Source organism: Cygnus olor, chromosome 7, assembly GCF_009769625.2.
Source record: "Cygnus olor isolate bCygOlo1 chromosome 7, bCygOlo1.pri.v2, whole genome shotgun sequence".
NCBI lineage: Eukaryota > Metazoa > Chordata > Aves > Anseriformes > Anatidae > Cygnus > Cygnus olor.
The window spans coordinates 25,344,919-25,365,322 of record NC_049175.1 but is presented as its reverse complement, the minus strand read 5'-3'; the positions used below and the strand labels follow the sequence as shown (position 1 = coordinate 25,365,322).

General features: G+C 49.2%; 1 protein-coding gene across 3 annotated transcripts in view; it reads left to right on the top strand.

Annotated features, from left to right (window-relative positions):
* Positions 1–434: 434 nt before the first annotated feature.
* The window catches only part of SH3PXD2A (SH3 and PX domains 2A), a 252,560-nt gene continuing 232,590 nt past the window's right edge, over positions 435–20,404 (top strand). Inside the window, exon 1 of one of the 3 annotated variants that reach the window (XM_040564093.1) lies at positions 435–621. In XM_040564093.1, the coding sequence (XP_040420027.1) occupies positions 550–621 (72 nt within the window). In that variant the 5' untranslated portion in view covers positions 435–549. The remainder of the gene's footprint in view (positions 622–20,404) is intronic. The other 2 variants (XM_040564090.1, XM_040564091.1) reach the window with 2 other exon arrangements.

Below are 20,404 nucleotides of genomic sequence, written 5' to 3'. Positions count from 1 at the left end.
ACGATGGAGTGCCCCGGGGGTCCCCACCCTTCCCAAGCCCTCCTCAGCCCCTGGGGACCTCCTGGAGGCCGGGCAGAGGCAGCGGGCTGGGGAGAGATGTGTGAGGGGGACGTGTGAGAATATCCCCGCCAGCAGGCACCGGGCGGCCGCCATCTCAGGGCAGGCCGCGCCCCCCGCTCCCCACCGCCACCAGCACCCGGGGGGCGGCGGCTCCCGCTCCCCTCAGGCCCCGTCCCGCCGGGGGCCGCCCTGAGGCGGGGACGGCGGCCGAGCCCTGCCCCTCCCGCCGGAGCCGCCGCCGAGCCGGAGGCTGCGGGCAGGGCGCGGAGCCGGGCCGGAGGGAGGGGAGGGGAGGGAAGGGGAGAGAAGGGGAAAGGAGAGGAGCCGCCGCCGCCGCGGCGCGGGGCGGAGCCGGAGCCGGGAGCGGGGCATCCTCCTCCCTCCTGCCTGCCCGCCTGCCTCGCCGGCCGGCATCGCGGCGGCGGGCAGCGCGGCCGGAGGGTGCAGGGAGCCGGCGGGAGCCCCGCCGGGACCGGGAGGAGCGCCGCGATGTTGTCCTACAGCGTGCTGGACGCCAACGTGGTGGACGTGGAGAAGCGGAGGAACCCCTCGAAGCACTACGTGAGTGGCGGGGGGCAGCGCCCCGGGGGGCTCCGGGGTGTGTGTGTCCCCTTCCAGCACAGGACGGGACGCTCTCCTCCGCGTTGTGTCCATCCCAGGCACTGCCCGGTGCCTGCTGTAGGGTCACCGAGCCAGAGGTGCTGAACAGGGTTTTGCTCCTTTTCTCCCAGAAAGTTACATCGAGACCTTTATTTTGGGGGGTGGAGGCGGTTTGGATGGTTATCAAGGCACCCTCAGCATGTGGGTTCGCTTTCATCTCGCGTTTGCCTTCCTCCTTTCACACCTCGCCGCTAACAGAGCGGCATCAGGTGAGGTTTAACAACCTCTCAGACTCTGCTGCTGCAGGGTGTCATGTGGAAGGCTCTTTGCCTGCAGGAGTTCACGGTGGAGTAGCTTTTGCCCATCCACATAATGAGAAAAGACACATTTTCTTCATTTCCTGGCTCTGTTTCTGGGTTTTAGTTACACATAGTCCTTTATTTCTCTTCTCAAAATACGACCTGTGTTTAGATACACAGGTTAGGTTTTGTGTATACAGAAGGTAAATCACCCTGCTTCGGTAAGGAAAAGCCCAAGGGGTGCTGCATCTGGAGTGAAACCCCTCAGAGTACGCTGTTTGCCCTGGCACTGCACATCTGCCAGCTTTCTTTGGAGCTGATTGCTGTTTGAATGGGTTACCTGAAAGGTAAGACCAAAGATAGGACGTGAAGCTTTGTATTAGCATTTCATATCACTGAGCTTGTTCCTCTAAGGCATCAACCGTAACCCAGCTCAAGGCTAGAGGGCACTATGTTTCTGAGAGATGCTGATTTGCAGACGTGAGGCTGAAGCTCTGATCCGCTGTGCAATTAAATGTCTTGTGCCCGATTCGTAGGGGTGGGAGCTCCAGGTCTCGTCCTCTCAGCTTGCCAGCTGGACCTGGGCATTCAGGCTATTACTCATTTACCGCTTCTGCGCGGGAGAGACTACTACTGCTTTTGGAAATTGTTACTGGGTTGTGGCTGACACCACTGCAGGCCGTTATCTCACCTGAAAGGTGGCCGCGATTTGGCAGCAGAGGCTCTGGAGCCTCTGTAGAGAAGCATGTCTGCTAAGCAGCAAGTTATGCAAAGGAACTGGGAACAATAGCTTCCTGATCACCAGGAGAAATTGAAGTTAATTTGTTATTTGTTGGAAAATAACCAGAGAAGAGGGATTTAAATCCTGTATTGTCAGGCGTGAAACAAAATATGTCTCTTGTTCTCCTGCAGAAATGCTTCCATGTTTCCTTGATGATTGTTGTTACTGCATTTTACCAACAGTAACCCAAATTGTTACAAGCAGCTTTCCACAAGGCTTCTAGTGGGAAACCTATTTCTCCCCCTTCACCCCGCTCTCCATACCCTGTTTCTAATATTGTCTTCTGCACAACAGCTCCATATCCTTGTGTGTCCAGTTCTTGGTCAAAAAAAATTGCAAATTAAATGGTTTGTTGTGTGAGTAGTTTTGTGTCTGCCTTTCGTCCAGCTGACTCTGTCTCTGGCTGAACAGTGTTCAGCACAATGGATTTTGGTTCACAAACAAGCATTGGCATAATTCAATTAAAAATGATCCATGTCCTTGTGAATCTCTTTCTTTTAGATGAGTGAATTAACCCGCAGGTCCAGAAGTCTTGGCTGCTGCTTTGTTTCCTAGATTACAGTTTGCTGCAGATGTATGTGCTGCAGCCTTTCATCTGGCTCTGGCTGAATAATTCACTCAGGGTGAACCAACGCTGTCAAAGAATTTAACTCCCTGGATCTGATCCACTGGCTGCTAGTATCTGTGCTCTTTTACACCGCAATGCAACTATTTTCTTCCACAATGAGCGTAAAGGTGGCTTGGGATTTAGTTCCTTCTATCGCCCATGTATACTTTGGTCAGTACGAAGCTTGGTGCGCTCTGCCATATATTGCTCTGTAATACCATACAGCCCGCCTGCCTCCAACATCTGTAAACTCCTTCATGCCGTGCCTTAAAGCCACGCGACACATCATGGCATCAGATTAATGATGTATTTCTCTAGAGGATGGTGATGTGGGTTTTTCAGGCATTTTAACTTGAGCCCCTTTCCTTTTTAATTGCCATCTTTCAGGGCCGTGGTGGAGCCTGGAGTGATGGAGGCAGATCTTAGGCAGTGTAGGCACGTGGAGAGGGCTAAATGCGAGTAGCACGTAATCAATCCCCTGTGCTGCTTGGCCTAGATGCCAAGGATCATTCCCTGGAGCAGATGTCTTTGATGATACTAGCATAGCTTTTGTGGCTTTGACTCGAGAAAGAAAAAACAAGAAGATGGCTTTGCATATCATCTGCTGTGAGCCCTGTGCGTGAAACTTCTAAAGAGATTAATACCTCGCTGGAAGACTTGTAGGGCTCTGCACGTGAGAAGAGATGCAAGTCTTAGATCCAGTGCTATTTGATAGGAACCCAGGCAGCTGTCCTTCCTAGGGGATCACCGCTAGGGAAGGGGTCTGCAGTGCCTCCCGCTGCATCCTGCTTGGCTTGCCTGGACAGCAGCATGTGGAAGGATAAACAGGAGGCTGGATTAATAGCCACATGCCTCTTGTATGGTGTATCGCTAATATAAGCTACTACTGTTCCTACAACTTTTGATTTTCTGAATTTATTTCCTATTCTTTCTCCATACAGGTGGTCATCTTAAAATTAATTTGCACTTGATGATACTATAAAAATGCTAAATCTCATTGCATTCTCCCTTTTTACTAAAAAACAAGAACAATGTCAGGAAGGTCAAGTCTGGGTTTGATGGGAAGAGCCTTGGCACAACAGGGGTCCCATACATTGACTGAGCAATGCTGTGGTGAAGCTGGGTGAATTAGGACATTTATTTTAGTGGTTGATGGTGTCAGTTAATGATTCTGGAACAAAAAAGCTGGTAAAAAAAAATCCAAATCCCTTTTCTAGCCTCTGCTAAGTTTTAAATGGTCCTAAAGTCTCTCCCTCAGTTGTGTGGAAATTTGGTCAGTTTTGGGGTTGCTTCTCTCGCTTTTAATCTGAAATTGCGATTGGCTGAATTTAAAACCCCAAACCAGAAATGGTTTCCTTACTTAACAAGACCCACTGTTGATGTTTGCCTCCCTTAACCCTTCCTAGAGGAGCTTAAACAAGCCAGGCTCCCCTCCCCTCTCTGCTTCCCGGTTTTCTCCAGACAGATAGCTCAGTTACCGCCTGTCTGCCTCCTTTAGGAGCCCTGCAGGGTGCCTCTGCCTACCAGATGTGCTTGGTCCTGCACTCAGGAAGGTGAGGAGGGGTTAGCACCTTCACCTGTTCGCAGCTTCACGGCAAGCCGGGTAATGGCAAACGTTCATTAGAAGCCAAATTAACAGGCTCCTCCCCAGCCCTTCCTGACCACTTGCTTTTCCACAAAGGGCTGATTAGTGATGTGCGTTATCTCAGCAGACATTTATATGCCTGAGGTCATTTCTGAGGTCTCTAAGTGTGTCTGTGTTATTCCGAGGGCAGGGATATGCACATCAGTACAGATTTCCTCTTCTAGCACTGCTCTGCTCCTCTTGTAGTGGGGCTTTGTGTGGTTTTCAGCTTTGTTCAGCGCAGAGGGAAGGTAAAATGCTCTTGCTTTAGAATTGGCTTCCCTGTCTCTTTCCAGTCAAATGAGTGAGGCGCATTGCTGATTTTAGTCATAAGATGCCTGCCTACTGTCCCAGCTCTTCTGCATGGTAATCGTTTCCTAACGCCACCTCTGAATGACTTGTGATGGGCTCTCATAGGAGCCTCTCTGCTGCATGGGTGTAGTCATGGGTTTAGCAGCAAGGATGTTTGATCCTGTGTTGGTTCTTCACAGCACCATGGGAGAAGGATTGGATTTCCCCCTGTTGGGGTCATCTAGCGCAGCCCTGATTCTTGTGCTGGGAGTGTCAGTAGCTCAGGGTAAGAAGAACTCAGCCTGGCTTTTTCTTTCTTTCTTTCTTTTTTTTTTTTTTTTTGACTTTTTTAATTAGCAGAGCTAGAGATCGTGAGCCACATCTCTTCCAGAGTGAGCTGGACATGAGGATATGATGGGCCTGGAGGTCACACAGCTGGTGGCCTGCAGGTGGACGTTGTGAGGGAATTGATGTGAAGCAGAAGGAGATGGATTACCTATTTAGGACTTCTGTTCCATTTTCTGCCCTCTCCTTTTCCCCCAACAGGAAACAGTCTGTGGCTTTCTTTCAAGGGCCCACGATCCAGCTTGACTCACTGGTCTGAATTATTATTATTATTATTACTATTATCTTTGCTTGGGGTGCTGGGAGGAAGCCAGAAAATTAGTAGGCTTCTCTGTGACTTCATCATTCCTCAGAACTGAACTTCTGACTACTGGCAAGGGCTACGTCAAAAATGGCTGCGATTCCTGTGCATGGAGCAAAGGAGAGCTCAGGAGAAGGCCAGCCAGGTAGAATTCCCTCTCCCTTGCTCTGCTTTTCTCTGTATCAGGACCACCACCCTGCTGGGGCAGACTTGTGTCTTTCAAGGATGATTTCCACTGCTCTGCCTGTTTTAGATGTAAATCTTACACTGTTTTTAGGTCTGATAGGACGTGATGGGAAGATAAAAAGTCAGTATTTCTAAGGCAAATCTGGAAGCTGTGGATACAGTTCTCTGCAGGTTAGTTCAACTCTTTGCCCCTGCTCCCTAATGGCTGGAGGAACAGAAGGGAGAGATCAAACCTCACTAGTCCAAAGCTGCCTGCACCCACAAGTGCTCAGAGGACTGCTCACTTCCTTAGCACTGTAACCACTTGTTGATGGAAGTGTTGCTCATGGAAGCAAAATTCTTCTCTAACATCAGACGTTGCATGCTGTGTTTTTTTTTTTATTTATTTTTCAAGCACCACTGTTTTATAACGCCAGTGTAACATCCATTTTTTTTCTGTTCAGTGCCATGGAAGATTGACTTTCTGCCCTCTCTCAGCATCCTCTTGCTCTCCCAGTGTCATATCTGGAAGCGAATCTGCCTTTGAGGTCTTTGCCATGTTACCTTACCTTAGGAAGCACCTAAGAGATGCACAGCCCTTTGAGTTTGTTCAAGGCATACTTGCAAAGCAGCTGAGATACTTTAGGCATCTACCTGCTTTTCATCATGCCCTGTCTGGCAGTTATTACCTCTAAAACTGAAAGCCCCTTCAGAGGGCAGCGGGGTGGCCCACCAGGTTAAGGAGCGCTCACAGGCCTTCCTTCCACTGGACCTGTGGGTGGGTAACGTTAAGCCAAGAGGCAGTGATATCTAAATTCACCAGTTTGCCAAGTAAATGGCTGCCCCCAGCCTTAGAAATAGATTAAAAACCAATCGAAACACGAGGTAGTTGTCCTGGTTTGTCGTCTTAGGACAGGATGAGATACTGCAGGAGGCTCTGAGCCCCAGCAGGCCGTCTGCGTTGGCTCTCCCGGAGTTAGGCCGGCGGCACGTTGGGAGGGCGGCCAAAAGGAAAGTCACTGAAAAGCTTTTAGCAAGCTGGGGGTAACGGCTCCAAAAGCCTCCAATGTCCATTTTAAAAGTGGCTGGGATGCCCCTACTGACTCTTACTGGGGCTTGGTTACCAGGGCAATGTAGGCCTAAGGGACAGCAGAAACGCTTTCAGCTGCTGCGAGCTGCAGGGTGGCCTCTGTGGCTTCTGGAGAGCCCCTAGTATGTGGGTGGGTGGACGGGTACCAGGGCCCACTTGTGCAACACAACTTGCAGGGCTTGGTGGTCAGAATTAGCCCAGTTTGGCTGCTTTGAGCTAAAAGGGAGAGGAATCGAGGGACCGAAATTGTGCCCTTTTCCCAGAGGAGGAGACTGAAGAGAGAAACGAGCAGACATCCAAAGGAAGCAAATGATGAAATAGGGAATGGAGCCAAGGCTTCCTGCATCCCACAGCAGCCTGTCTGTTGGTCCCGTGCACTGATCCTGCCCTGTCCATGGGCATCTCAATGCACTGCCCTCCTTCCGTCCCTGCCAGGTAGGGTGTGTGCCAGTATTGGGCTCATTTGGGAAGATGTGGCAAAGAAAGGTTAGCTGATTGGGCCCGCAGCCACCCATAAAGTGTGTGGAAGCATTTTTTATTTTTTTCTTTGGCTGTTAAAGCAGTCTTGAACTTTATCTGATAAAAGTGCTCAGCCTGAAAAAATACCCTCATATTCTGCCATTGTCTTCCTCAAAAACCATTTCCCATTTTATATGGATTAAACAGGAAGAGGGATTCAATGTGACCCTACCTGAGGCAGGAGGTGACGTACAAGCTCTCTAATTTAGTCAACTGGGAGGAAACAGCTGGACCTTCTAATGTGAGATGTTGTTTTTTTATTTTCCTTTTTTATGCTGTGTCCTCTTAATCGGAGCCTGCTCGCACAAAGGGAATTGGTTCCCAGATACCATGGAGAAGAGCAGAATTATTAGAGGGGGCTGACAGCACTGTGCCTGGCTTGGCATTGTGAAGCTGAATGCTTTCTTGTAGCTCCAAGTGGCACCTTCTGGCCTGGAGCATGCTGTATAAATATTGCATGAAAAAGGCAGAGAGCTACACAGTAGCATACTGTTTGAAATTGGAGGTGTCTGCTGCTTAATCAGGTCGAGTCGAGACCAAAATACAGGCATGTCAACGGAAAAACTCCCGGTAGCTTCCCTGGGCCTTGGCTCACACCTTTATAGAGAGGCTTTATTGAAAGTTTTACTCAGAAGTTTGTAAATACCACGTTTGTTTGTTTTTTGTTCTCTCTTTTTTTTTTTAATCATAATGCATCTCCTTTTCTCTTTACTATAAAAGCAAAACTGCTCTCCAGGATTTTTGTTACTCTATTTTGGGCAGGGGCATCATCACTTTTTGGGGGAGTGGGAAGGAGGAAGGCAAAAGAAAACAGAGTGGATTTCTTTACCTGAAAGGATTTTGAAGTGGAAAATCTCACAACCTCATTAGAACCTTCCCACTGCTCACTTTTTCTTTGTACTGCCTTCCATTTGAATACTAACAACCCAGTCAGTCTTTCCGAGTCACGTTCACTGAATGTCAGTAATACGGTGTACTTACTGTATGCATTTATATATTTTTTGAATGTGTAAAAGCCTTTAGTACAAAGCAGGGATAGTTTGGTTCTAAGAAGCATGCAGACAAACCTGAATGTTAGCCTTGACTCTTGGCTAAGCAGTGAACATTGAATTGCAAAGGTGAAGAAGGATAACGTAAGGAAGGATAATGTAATAAGACATCAAATTGCTCCGGAGTGAAGGCAGAGCAGAGAGATCCTGTTCATTGTAATACCTGTAAGTGCCTGAACGTGGTGGTGTTACCTGGTGCTGTCATGCTTGGAATGACCTTTGGTGACACTTGTAAAATGTTCTTCTCTTGATTTTGTTTAGCTGCTGATTTTTGCCAAGCTAGTCCATGTTCCAGCTGTTGGGAGAGGAGCTCGGTGTGTGGCTAACCAACCAACTGCCGGACTGGGAGCTTTCTACTTGTGTGGCCAGAACATACATCCCCAAATCTGCGTCTTCATCACAGCTTCAGATACTTCTCTATAAAGCTTCAGCGTGTTCTCAGCGGTCTCAGTAGTCACTGACATCGAGCAGAGGGTCAGGGCGTACTGTGGTTTCCCAATAAGGCTGTAATGCTGTGTAGTCACATTTGTTATCATAATGAACTTCTTCAGTTTGTGGTGGCTGACTCGATGGATGGAACAAAATGTTGACAGACTTTAAGTGTCCAGAAATGTGTGTACAGTCCTGGATAGACTGTGTTTGAAATGTAACTAGCAATAACTATGTTTTGAAATGTTGCTCTCACGGTTTCTCTGACCAATGGGCTGTGTTTCATTTTTCCTATAAACCACAGTAGCCAAACACAGTGCTGCACTAAGTTCCTAGGCTCTCAGTACTCAGTAGAACATTTTTATAGGCTTGATACAAGCTTGTATGTAAGGAAAACATCCCTATCTACGTTCATCAGGAGAAACATGCAAAGCCGTGTTAACCGTAGCTGTGTGTAAGCAGGAGCTCCGCGCTGCTGTTCTGTCTCCTTCACAGAAGTCCTCCAAAGCTGCCCCCGAAATACTGCAAGCATGCCTATAAATCAAGCATTCCTGGATGATTTATCAATTTCATACATTAAAGTTTGCAACTAACATCCAGTGTGATACAGACAAGACACCGTGCAGTGTGGTAGGAGAGCTCGCTGGTCGTCTTTACCGGTGTTGTGCCTTGGACTGTTTGTTTAACCTCTGTATCTCAGCGTGCTCTGCTGCAAGGCAGACAGGGTTTACCTTTTGTGAAGTGTGAGGATGGATGTGGTACCTAGGGACTGACTGATCGCCTAGGCTTTGAAACCCCTGAATCTGGGTCCTCTCCCAGCAGCTCCACCCCTTGGAGCGGTGGCTGCAGACTGGCAGGGTCGTGTCGCTGTGCGGAAAAGGGAGTCAGACCAAGGGAGTCAGACCGCTGCTTCCCTAGCAGCGCTCGTCGGACACGGTAATGAATGAGCTGATACAAGGTAATGAATGAGCTGATACAAAAGCCACGTTCCTCTCTGAGGAAATGCACATTTAGGATGCCGGGCATGCTTCTTGGCTGTCAGCCTGTTCCTCTAGGGCATTCCCTCTCGTCTTGCAGTCCCAGGGTCTGTGGAAGTATTTGGGGTGATGTGACGAAGATGGTCTTTCAGGGGAGCTGGCTTGGCAGGAGACAGGGAGACGCTGCCTGCAGTGTCTGTATTCCCTGTCAGTAAAGCTCAGCAGCCCAGGTGAAATCCTCTGGGCAGGTACCCCTTGCAGCAGAGAGCACCTGAATTACCATTTTCCTTACTCCACGAAGATAAGAATTTCTAACTGCTTCCTCAACATGAGATTTTCCATCTCCTTAGCTCAGGCTGTTCTGTTATTGCTTATAACTTCACCTACCTATGTGGTTTTGGTGGGCTGTTCCAGTGGATGGACCTTTAGACCTCTGACACCTCAAGCAAAATACTCTGAGAAACAATTTTGTCATCTTCTATTCCCCTGCCCTGCGAGTGCTTTGTTGCACTGCTGCTGAGCTCAGTGAATTTCCTTTGCCTGGAAGTTTGGCACTCTGACACCTGCTTCCTCTTGAGCAGGGGACCAGCGGTTCGTGGGATGGATGCTGTGAGAGCCAGCGGGGCTCCCAGCCTCCAGCAGGAGCAGGGCAGCTGGCACAGCCCCTGCTACCGCCTCAGTTTGGAGGCCTGCAGTTTCCCAGGGCTGTCACTCCAGCAACTTTCACCGGCATTAAAATCACTTAGAATTTAAAAACAAACAAACAAGGATATGTGAAGTATTTTCCTGGAAGAAAGCCACGGAGGGCCGATTAAGTGCATCTCCCTCCCTCCCATCTCTCGAGCGTGTCACGGGAGGAAAGCCTGGAGTTCAGCGTTTTCCTAAGTGGGATTAAAGCAAGCTCTGGGACTGGCTTGTGGGATTGGAAAGGCAGGAGTAGCAGGGAAACTGTGCGTGTGTGTGTGTATGTGTATATATATATATGTAGTTGTGTGTGTATGTATATCTCAGGCAAAACTGTCAGAATCCAACATTGAACATTGGTACTAATATCTCTTTTTAGTAATGTAAGGGCTGCTTGTTTTCTGTTAACGGAAGATCAGAGCTCTCAGCTGAAGTAGAGAAGAATAAGAAGTGACTAATACTAGAGGAGCATCCGTGCTGGTTTTCCACATGCTGAAAGGTAGCAATCCTATATCTTCTGAATTGTACAAGCCCTGGACAACCTTTATAAGTTCTTTCCTTTCCCCAAATCCAAATATGTTTTCCTCTAATGCCTCAGCAGGTGATCTTTTATAAAGACAACACAGGTTGTTTTACTCATATCTCAAGCAGTAACCAGCCTCCAACATACTCTCACTTGAGGCATATGGAAGAGTCTTGTCTCTCAGCTGTTACTGCTCTAGAAGAAATTTTCTGTTTAATCTTTTGCTGCTGTCTCTGTGATTGTAACAGTCTGTGTCAAAACTCTGGGCTGTTTTGGGGAAGCAGCTTTCCACCTGCTTCTGTGCTGGGCAGCTGGAGCGTGCATTTCATCCTTGCGCGTAGACATCCCTGCTTTGTAAAGGAAGGTAAGTATCCATAGTTTGTTTTTAACTAAAAAATATTTTAAGTGAATTTGTCCTGGGTGACAACCCTTGGAGGCTGCAGGACCCATGTTCAGGGCAAAAAAAAAAAAAAAAGTCAATTGTTGTCTTTAAACCTGTTGCTCTTCCCTTTGCCTGAGGATCAGTGGCTGTTTGTATCGCACTGGCAATTTGCTAGTGGCACCGCAGAGCGATGCTGCGTGCGAGAGGTGCTTCCCTCTCCCACGAAGCCTCCTTTTTTTTTCGAAGAACTGAGATTCCTGCCCAAGTGAGCGGGATCAGAGGCTGTACCCCTGGGGATGGGAGCAGGGCATTGCAACTCGGAGCCTTTGCCTCTCTGCTGAACATGTCAGCCAGATTGCTTGTCTGGGGCAGCCCTGGTGGTGGTTTCTACTGGGCTGCTGAGCTGTGGGTAACACTGTGCGTGCCCTGGTGTTGGTCACGATAAGCATTGGGATTATTGGTTTACGTAATTCTTCTCTTGTGTTGGGGAAGTGTGCAGTTGTTTGGTAGCAACTGGGGTTTTGATGTGAGGTTTTGTGTGCGTGTGTTGTGCTTCTGTTTTAACATTTGCATGGCTCTGCCTTTGTGCAAGAAGAGGGCATGGCCAGAGAAATGGGACAGAAAACAGATGTTTGCAGTGGATCTTTAGGTCCTGTTGGAGCTGAAGCCAGAGTCCTGGACAGACCCTAAGAATACTCTTTTACTCTAATTTTTTTTCTCCTTCTTCCAAGAAGGACCAATCTTGCCATGGTGTTGTTTCCTATTACCTTAATTCTGAAGTTTCAGGTGACCTTCTGGTGTGGTAGAACTGGACTGAAGAGCATCTCGTGAGCAAGCACTGAAGGCTTCCACTGTGTTTGAGGGTCTGTGGAAGGACAGAATATAGCATTGATGTGCTTCCAGCAGCCATTGCACCTGAAGAGAGGTGGCTCAAAGCCTTCCCCGTGTGCTAAGGGCGTTATGGGGCTCTGCCCACCGAGTTGTCGTATGATGATGCTAAGCCATCAGGGCTCTAACTCATCTGGTGAGTAGAGTGTGATCGTTTGTCACCAGGCCCTGGCATTTGTGGGAGTTTGGGTGTCTTTGGGTTTGAGTTGGGATCTTGGTGAGGAGCTGAAACTTCTTGGCTTCTGTCTCGCTGCATGTGTAAGAGGTGTTGACTGGGTTATGATGAAGATTTTGACTCAGACCAGGTTAAGGATGTAACTTGCCGCATGATTTGGGTCACAGGGGACTTGAAAACATCCTAAGGAGTCAAATGAAGAAATGATGCCCACTGTTTCTGTTCACAGAAGGGCAGAGTTAGTTACTTAGTTAGTACTAACGCAGGACTGACAGTCCAAGCATGATCGTACATGTCATTTATCTGCCAGCACTCTCTCCTGCCTGGTCCTTTATCAATCATTTACATCTGGTTAACGTGAGCAGTAGCAAATTTGAGTCAAAGCCCTATTGCTGAAAGGCCAGCGCGTTGTTTTTGCTGCATGTTGTGATAGGAAGGGTTAAACGAGTGGTGATGTTGGCTGATGGTTCGCTTTCGGCAGTAATGCGGCAGTGAGTGCTGAGGTGACATGGGAACGCTCTTTAGCTGATGTCCTTGCGAGCCTCTCAGTGACATCAAACTCCTGGACCTTTTCCAGGCGAGTTTGGCCTTGCCCCAGTGACAATAGATGTTAATCTGTTGGCTTGTCAGAAAACCGTGTTAGTGGTTTTTTCACAGACCTATTTCCAACCCTCAGATTTCCCTGCTAGTAAACACAGCATTATGTCATTGTTGTACCAGAAGCCAAGCACCAAAGCCAACTTCACAGTGCTGTCGTCAGCAAATGTCCATTCACTTTGGGTCGTTAGCTGAATTCCCAGGCTCTTTCTTCCCACTGTTGGCTGTGTTCTGGTCCCTGTGCCCATTAAAAGCCTACAGGAGCTTTATGGGATATGTGTAGGGCCTAGAAATTGCAGCTAACACTTTCCGGCCTATTTGTCTGAGATGGGGCTCCTGTATCTGTTTAGCAGATGCCTGTTTGTAAAGCTTCGTTTTCCAGTAACTTTAGCTGTAACAAATTCTTAAATTCACGAGTTTCCTCGTGCAAGACATGCTGAGGGGTTTTGCAGCCTAAGTGATAAAATAATAGCCAAGTCATAGCCAGTGGCAATCCTTCTTCTCATGCTAGCTCCCATTTGTTTCAAACACAATAGCAGAGTTCCTGTTAAATAGAGTGGTTGTCAAATTGCTAACGTTATAAATTATCTTCCTTAGTTTTCAGAAACAACACTCACCATAGATGAAATAAGGCCATTCATACCATTCTTGTAACTACTGTTCCTTGTTTTGCTTCTAGACTTATTTCCATTTGTCTCTGCAAAGGGTATGAAAGTAAAGATTTATAAAGTTACCTTCGGTGGTTGGGAGCTAATCTGCTTAAACCAAACAAGTCTTCCATCCCTAGCTCTAGTTTGTTTTTCTGAGGTTGGCAGTGGTCCAGTCCTTCTCATACTAAGATCTGTCCGAAATGATATCCTGAATCAGCTGAAGTACTCTAGAAGCAGAGGAATGGGGAGAGAAAGAGATGCTTGTTTGAATGCAGATCCTAGGTTTTTGTGGTACAGGGACGAATAGATGATGTAGAGAAACAGGTTCAGCCTCGGCAAAGGTGCAGGAATTACGGCATTCTTGGGCAGGAGGTGGGATGAAATTAAATGTAGTTTTTCCACACTGTGTAATTAAGCTGTGGAACACCTTGCTGAAAGTTGATATGAAGGCTGAAAGTACACGTTTCCAAATTTCTGGGGACAGGGCTGACACCTCTTAAACCCGAGCTATGTTGAGGCGTGTGGTTGGGTGAGAAAGTCAGTAATCTGCTGACTGCTGAAGGCTAAGTTAGCACAGTGTCCTCTCTTTAGCTCTTATGCAGTTAGCATCTAACTTCATTGAAAACAAGGAGCTGAGCTTAGATTCAACTTCCATTCAGCCAAGCCTGGGTCTTCAGATGCTTTCCCAGATGTCCCTTAACCGTACGGCACCAGCTCAATCTTCTGAGGCTCGCTGCATGTTGCTAATATTAGTGAGAGCTGTTGAGCCGTGGCCAGCTGAAGTTAGGAAGAGCCGTGCACGCATTAAGGAAGCGAGCCTCCCATCATCGCTCTCAGCTCCCTCCTGTGCACCGCACGCTTTTCTGTGGGTCCCTTCGTGCTTTTCTGGGCTGGTGTCACTCGTCTGGGCCTTGACAGATCGGTTTCTGCTTTCTAGCCCTGGGTCAAGTGGCAATTTATTTCTGTAGAGGTATCGTGTCTGGTATTACTATTAATATATATACAGACTTTGAACTTATCTACTGCCTTTCATCAAAGCATCCCCAAACACTTGATGCATTGGCATTTCTTTGCAAGGTAGGCAGATTAGGCACGGAGAGCAATGCGTGCAGAGTAACATATCTTCTGGCAGAAGTCCCTTTTCAGAGCCCTCATAAGATTGGTGGATAATTTTGGGTTGATGGAGAAAGTTTTCTTTTATGGTTAAAAGTGCTGTGAAGTGGGTCATGGGACTGCAGAACATGGACCTAGGCCGCTGATGGTATGTGAGCGTGTTGCATTCCTGCATGTGACCCTTCAAGGTGGTTGGGTTGGCTTGACTGGAAGCCTCAATTCCAGTGTAGAAGCTTTTTATTCATGACCATCCTGATTCCAGTATTGTCTTTTGCATAAACAGGTCACTTTTAGTTTGCTTTGACCTCCTGTCCCACTTCTCTCCTCTATTTTGTAGAGTGACCGATCCCTTCTTGGCCTTCGTTCCGCTGAGCTGCTCCCGCACCCTCCTGTAGAGGAGGCCACTCTCAAAGGCATACAGACTTCACCGCCCCACACTTCTCAGGCGTAGCAGGCTGAATACAAGTGAACTGTTGAGCTCGGGCACGGATTAACAGTTCAGTCTGGGCAACTTCAAGCATGTAGAGGGAGAATTCGCACTGCGGAGCACGGCCTTGCCCGTGCTGGCGGCAGCCAGATGCAGCCCCTGGAAGAGGTTGACCTCAAGGGGAGGTTTGCCAGCTGTAGGCAGATGTGATGTGGAGGAGACGGGCTCTCAGGACTGTCCTGGCCCTGAGCTGTGCGTTGGGTCAGCATGAAGGAGGGTAATTGTTGGGGAGCACGTTCTCTCATGGTTTCATTTTCTTCCCTTCAGGGAATCTCGGAGAAACTAGTTCCAAAGCCTTGCAAGTGACACTCCACTTGCAAAAGCAGCGAAGAGAAAACACGGCTGATTATGTTCCCACGTTAGCTTTAATGAGGGTAATCTTAAGCAGATGGCGTCTATTTAATGTTCTGAAAACACAGATCAAGTGGTTTTCAGCGAGCCTTGGGAGCAGAGCAGGCGAGATGAAGGGCGTTGGGGCAGCAGCTCGCCCGGTGAGGCACTCGGCAGAGCTGGCAGAGCCCTTGGGTGAGTCCTGGTGTTTGGGCACCCTCTGCTCCCGGGGGACACGTCCCCAGGGCGTCCCGCTGGGGTGAGAAGTGAGGTGGCCTGCGGTTTCCGCCTGAGCTTCACCAGCAGTAAATAATTCCAGATTGACGTTGTGGAAGCGTGCTGCTTTTGTGAAGAGAGGACAAGGGGGGAGCCAAACACAACAAGAGCTTCTCGGTGCTTGGGGAAGAGAGCCAGGGTCACGTTTGGAGCTTGTAGCGTTGGCAGGCGTGGGGGTGACGTGCCGTGTCACTGGTGTACTGGCGGAGATAACCGGGCCGAGTATCAGCAAGCTGCTCCCTAGGTTTTGGGATGCTGATGATCCAAAACTGATGCTGGGATGTTTCAGACGAATGCGCTCTCTTTTCAGCTTCCATATCTGCTCTTTTTGAATGTTTTTGGCATTTGTCATTGGGGTAAGGGAGAGGCCACGGCAACCCCTGGGATGTCAGTCCCGTCGAGGCCGAATTTTGCAGTTACAGATCTGCTGCCATTAAAATCAGCATCGCTTGACATTGTCCCCTTTACAAAGCTGGGTGCTGACTGTACTCCAGAAAAGCTGTATCAAGTTGTCCTCTCCCAGGTCTGGCCCTGGCCCTGGCCAGCCTTCTTGCTGGCTGGTTTCTCCATCCTCCTTTGCCGGGGAATGTTCCCAGGACCTGACATGAGCATTTTTCAGTGTCCTCACTGTTGCACTCAGTGCTGGTTTTTACACGTCTTCTTTTCTTACCCTCCAATTTCTTATCAGTGAAATAAGGCAGCTTTATGATGGCTGCAACTTGTTTTTATCAAAGTCCTCTGAGAGACTCAAGTATTCTTCAAATGTTTAACTCTGTCATAGATGCCGAAGTTCATTTCTTTGGGAGAACCAAGAGGGGAACACCGTACCCTATATTTTAAGGCATTAGGCTTTACACTAAGACTTGTAGCCTGTTTCAAAAGCACTGGTAAAAGTAACAACTGGCAGTAATTTTGCCTTTATTCGGCTTAAATTCACTGTTCTGTTGATCGAAAATGAGCAGAGACCACTTGCTAAAATTATATTTGGTATCTTCGGTGCATTTGTGCTTCTCCACAAGTGACAATGAAACTGGAGAGAGATTTGCGCTGCGATAGTGATAATTGCTCAGTGGCAGCTTATTTGTGAAGCTTCTTCATAAAAGATACCTACGTGGAGAGGCTGAAAAATGTGTGGTGGGGAACTGGAGCTGGATGCCAGAGAATGCATGGGGATGCTGCTAACAGCTTCTCCAAGGCTTGTGAAAGCCTCCTGCACAGCTGGTTAAACCTCAGGGCACTCTGCAAGGAAAGTGCTCCAGATCTGTCTTAAGGGCTTTTGTCTGCAAGATGGGAGACCTGGCACGACTTGTCTGTTGTCACTGAGCAGGTAGCGGTGAATTTAGGGAACAGTGGCCCTGAGAGAAGGGGTTTGGAGTTGGGGGCTGGTGGTGTTTGGGAAGCCTTTTTGCAGGAGGTGTGAGTGCCTCCGTGTTGGAAACCCCGACCGATCCTGGGAGTCCTTGAGCTGCCCACCCCCAAATCCCTTCTGCTCATCTCGGCCAGGATCTGGTGACCCCGCTGTCCCTCCCCACTCCAGCTGCCGGACTGTGCTCTGGGCTGAGGACGAGGATGACCCTTCAGTGCCCTCTTAGCTTATTGCTGAACACGGTAAGGAGCAGCTCACTTAAGCTGCTAGCCTGAGGGACCGGAGATGGAGCTCCCAGCTGAGCAGGGAGGAGGCACGAAATGTTACCTCCTGGGCAGGCACACGGTGGGACCTGGCAGTGTAAAAACGAGCCTCCTGGTATCAGATGCAGTTACAGGCACGCAGGTCAAACAGCTGATGCCCAGCTCCCCCTCCAGCCACCCCAGGGATGTTGTGCCCGCAAAGGCATGAAACAAAGCAGAAAGCTGGAAGGCGGGACAGCGTTCACGATAACGTGCTGGAGGTACTGGGCCCATTTCCTGAGGCCGTGTTACCTCCTTGGCAGATGGAGATTAGCAGGAGGAGATGGAGGGATTGCCAACAGCTGTCATTTATTTTTAGAAAAAGGGAGGCTAACGTTCAGCAGTGTAACTCTCCCTGTAAAATACTTAGAGGGCTTGTTGTTACTGTACTACTTAAAAATATTCAAAGGGGGGTTAAAATTAAGACCGTGCATTGCAAAACTGTTCCCTCTGCAGCCTTTTCTTCCAGGTGGTTTTTCAGGAATTGGTTAGTTCTCTTGCACTGGGAGCGTGCAGCTGAGGGAAAAAATCAATCGACTCCTGCCAATGAACTCTGCTGCATCCGGATCCCTGCTCGTGTCCGTGGGGCTTTGTCGGGCAGAGGAATCGAGGTTCCTCGTGCTTGAGCAGTGAGCTGTAGTGGCAAGTAGCAAGCCAGGCTTTATGCACAGTTACCGTGAATTAACTAATACGTGTAATAACGTTGATCACAGCGCCTCAGTAATGTGTCTGATCAATCTGTTGCGTGGTTTAGCAAGCAGTCTGAAATGGCTTCGGGGAGCGGGGGCTTTTGGTTGCGTCTCCCCAGTGTGGTTTAGAGTTTGGAAACAAGAAATGATTCATCTGGTGAGCTGAGGGTGAAGCTGAGGTCTCTCTTGCAATTAATTACCGCTGCTTCCCTGAGTTTCCTTGGGAACGTCTCTTAATTTCTGCCCTGGTTTAATTGGTCTTCATAAAGAAACGTGCTAATAATGGTTCTGGCCATGGAGTGCTGTGAATTTGCCAGCAGAAGAGCGTGTTATCACAACTCGGGGTGCCTCCCTCTCTGAAATTACAACTCCTAATTTGATTTAATGTGTTTGTGTTTCAGCAGTCTGTGGCTTTATAAACCTGTGTTTGTTGCTGTCTTCTTAAGCTGTAAGAGCATTCCTTCATGCTGGAAGAAGGTGGAACAGGATATAAGTACTGTTATCATTAGTGCTGCTGAAAATCAGCCAAATTTCAGACACATGGTGTTTTTTTCTTTGTTTTATTTGGAGATACGGTAGTGTTCCAAAGGATGCCCTAAAACTCTTTTCGTTTAGTGAAGTTTGTTAGCTTCTCACTAGAACTTTTCTACTAAATAAACATGATTTATTTTTGATCAGAATTGAGCTGCATGTTGAGCGTTCCCTGGGTAGCACGAACCGATGGTGATAAAAAATGACCCGGGCTCTCCTGGCAAATGTTTCCAGCGCTGGGGGAGACGTGTGTGTATGTGTGCAGGGGACAAGAAACTGAAGTTGCTGTAGCAACTGTTCCCCAAGGTCTGGCAGAAGCCGGCAGCTCGCTTTCACCGGGCTCTCAGCTGGCCCTGCGGCTGTGGCGGCTCCTTCGGCACATCCCGGCTCAGCTGTCGGGGACAGGACAGGGCAGGGCAAAGCCCCGTGCTGCCTCTGCGTGCAAGAGGCAGAGGAGCTAAGCCGGGCTGCCCCAGCGACAAAATGCAGCTTATTTTTATTTTTAGAGGCTGGCTGGGTAGAGCTTTGCTCCATGCAGTGCTAAATTAGAGGCAGGAACTGCACCCAGGGGTGTGAGCACGTGTGTCTTCAGCTCCCCGCGAGGAGGACGACGGGTGGCAGCGGCCTTTGCTTCCCCCCCTTCCTCGGAGGGCAGGTGAGTGCTGCTGACAGCCAGGCTGTGCCTTCCCCTGCCTGTGCTAAGGCTGGTCCCAGCCTCTCTCTGCTCTTTGGAGCTCGCTGGAGAAGGGATGAGTAGAGCATGGAGTCACCAGGGAAGGAACCTGGCTCTCGGGCTGCCCCTCGTCTGCGTCCCCCTCTGCAGCATCCTGCTTGGGACGGCACGTTTTTTGGAAGGTGAAAGCAGGCACGTTTTGGAAGCTGCTCAGCAGTGAGGCAAATAGCAGGGCAAGGAAGGTGATGTCAAATGGATGTGGGAAGAAATGGGTCCAAAATTAAGCTAGGAGAGCTAGAGACAGCTACAGTCATAGCCGTCCCTAGGCTTGGCTAAAGCTTGCTGGTTGATAACAGCTTGGCGGGCTGATGAATAGGGTGCAGGAGGGAGGATCTTAGTCTGAGCCGCGAGGCCACATCTGCCCTGCCTCTGTAGGGCAGCAGTGCACTCGCAGAGGGCCCATTATGTTGCTGCATCAAAGTGAGGGCTGTGAGGGACCGCTTTGGGATTTGCGTGTGTTGGGGGCTGGCTCCCAGAGCCAGTCGGGCTCCTGGTGCGTAGTGGCACTGGTCCTCTTCCCTGCGCACTCTTTGTCTTGGCATCTCTCTGAGACTGTGGTTAGCCAATTCAGGGAGCAAAAAAGTCCCCAATTATTTCCTTTTTTGGAAGAAAAGCTCGTCTGTTGGTCGCTGGTAGCCTGAGGCTGTGGTCAGGGATGCTATCCTGTGCCTGGGGTAAGATGTCATCGCTTCCAGCTACTCCTGGCCAGGGGTCACATCCTCCCACAGCTCCAACCCCTGGCGCCCTCCCTGCTCCCCAGACAGCAGGGATTAACTAGAGCCTTTTTTCCTCATCCGGATCTTTGAGGCACAGCACACCTGGTCCTCCTGGCAGATGCGAGGTGGCAGCCACCGCTGGAGGGGAAGGGGCAGCGAGCAGCGACGGTGAGCTGCGGCCAGCTGCCTCCCACGTCTGCTCAGCTGCAGCCTGAAGCACAGCACTGACCTCAAACAGGCGGCACTCGCAGCTCCGACTCGCCGGGCTCCGTGACACACACGATGTTCAAAGAGCCTTCGCGTTTAGGAAGTAGTTTAACCACGGTGCTGTTCCCTGTTTCAGCAAATCTGACCAGCGTCTGCGTTGTGAAGTGTAAACGTCACGCACGCAAGTATAACAACATCTGGTTTAAAGCGAAAAGGGTGAGGAAATGGGTGTTATGCTTAGGATGAAGTCTGCATCCTGGAGTCACTCCTCCGCAGCCAGGTTTTGTTTGGATAGATTGAATGTAACCTGCTGGATCGAGGCTCAGCTTGTGCGTGGAGAACTGGAGTAAAGGTGCTGTTTGCAATAGCCCTGGTCAAAAGCATTTTGGAGACGTTTTTCCTGTCTCTGAATGGCCCTTTTAGCAAGTTCTCCTCCAAGATTCACTACCCCTTTTGTTTTATTCTGGTGTGCAGCCCAGTCCTGATTGACTTCGGGTTAGGCTCCGCAGTGGTTTACACCGTTAGGATAACTTGACCCACTGCCCACCTCGCATGGGGCCTGTTGATCAAGAAAACAGCTCCCGACTGCAGACAGCTGAACGGAGTTGGCTTTCCAGC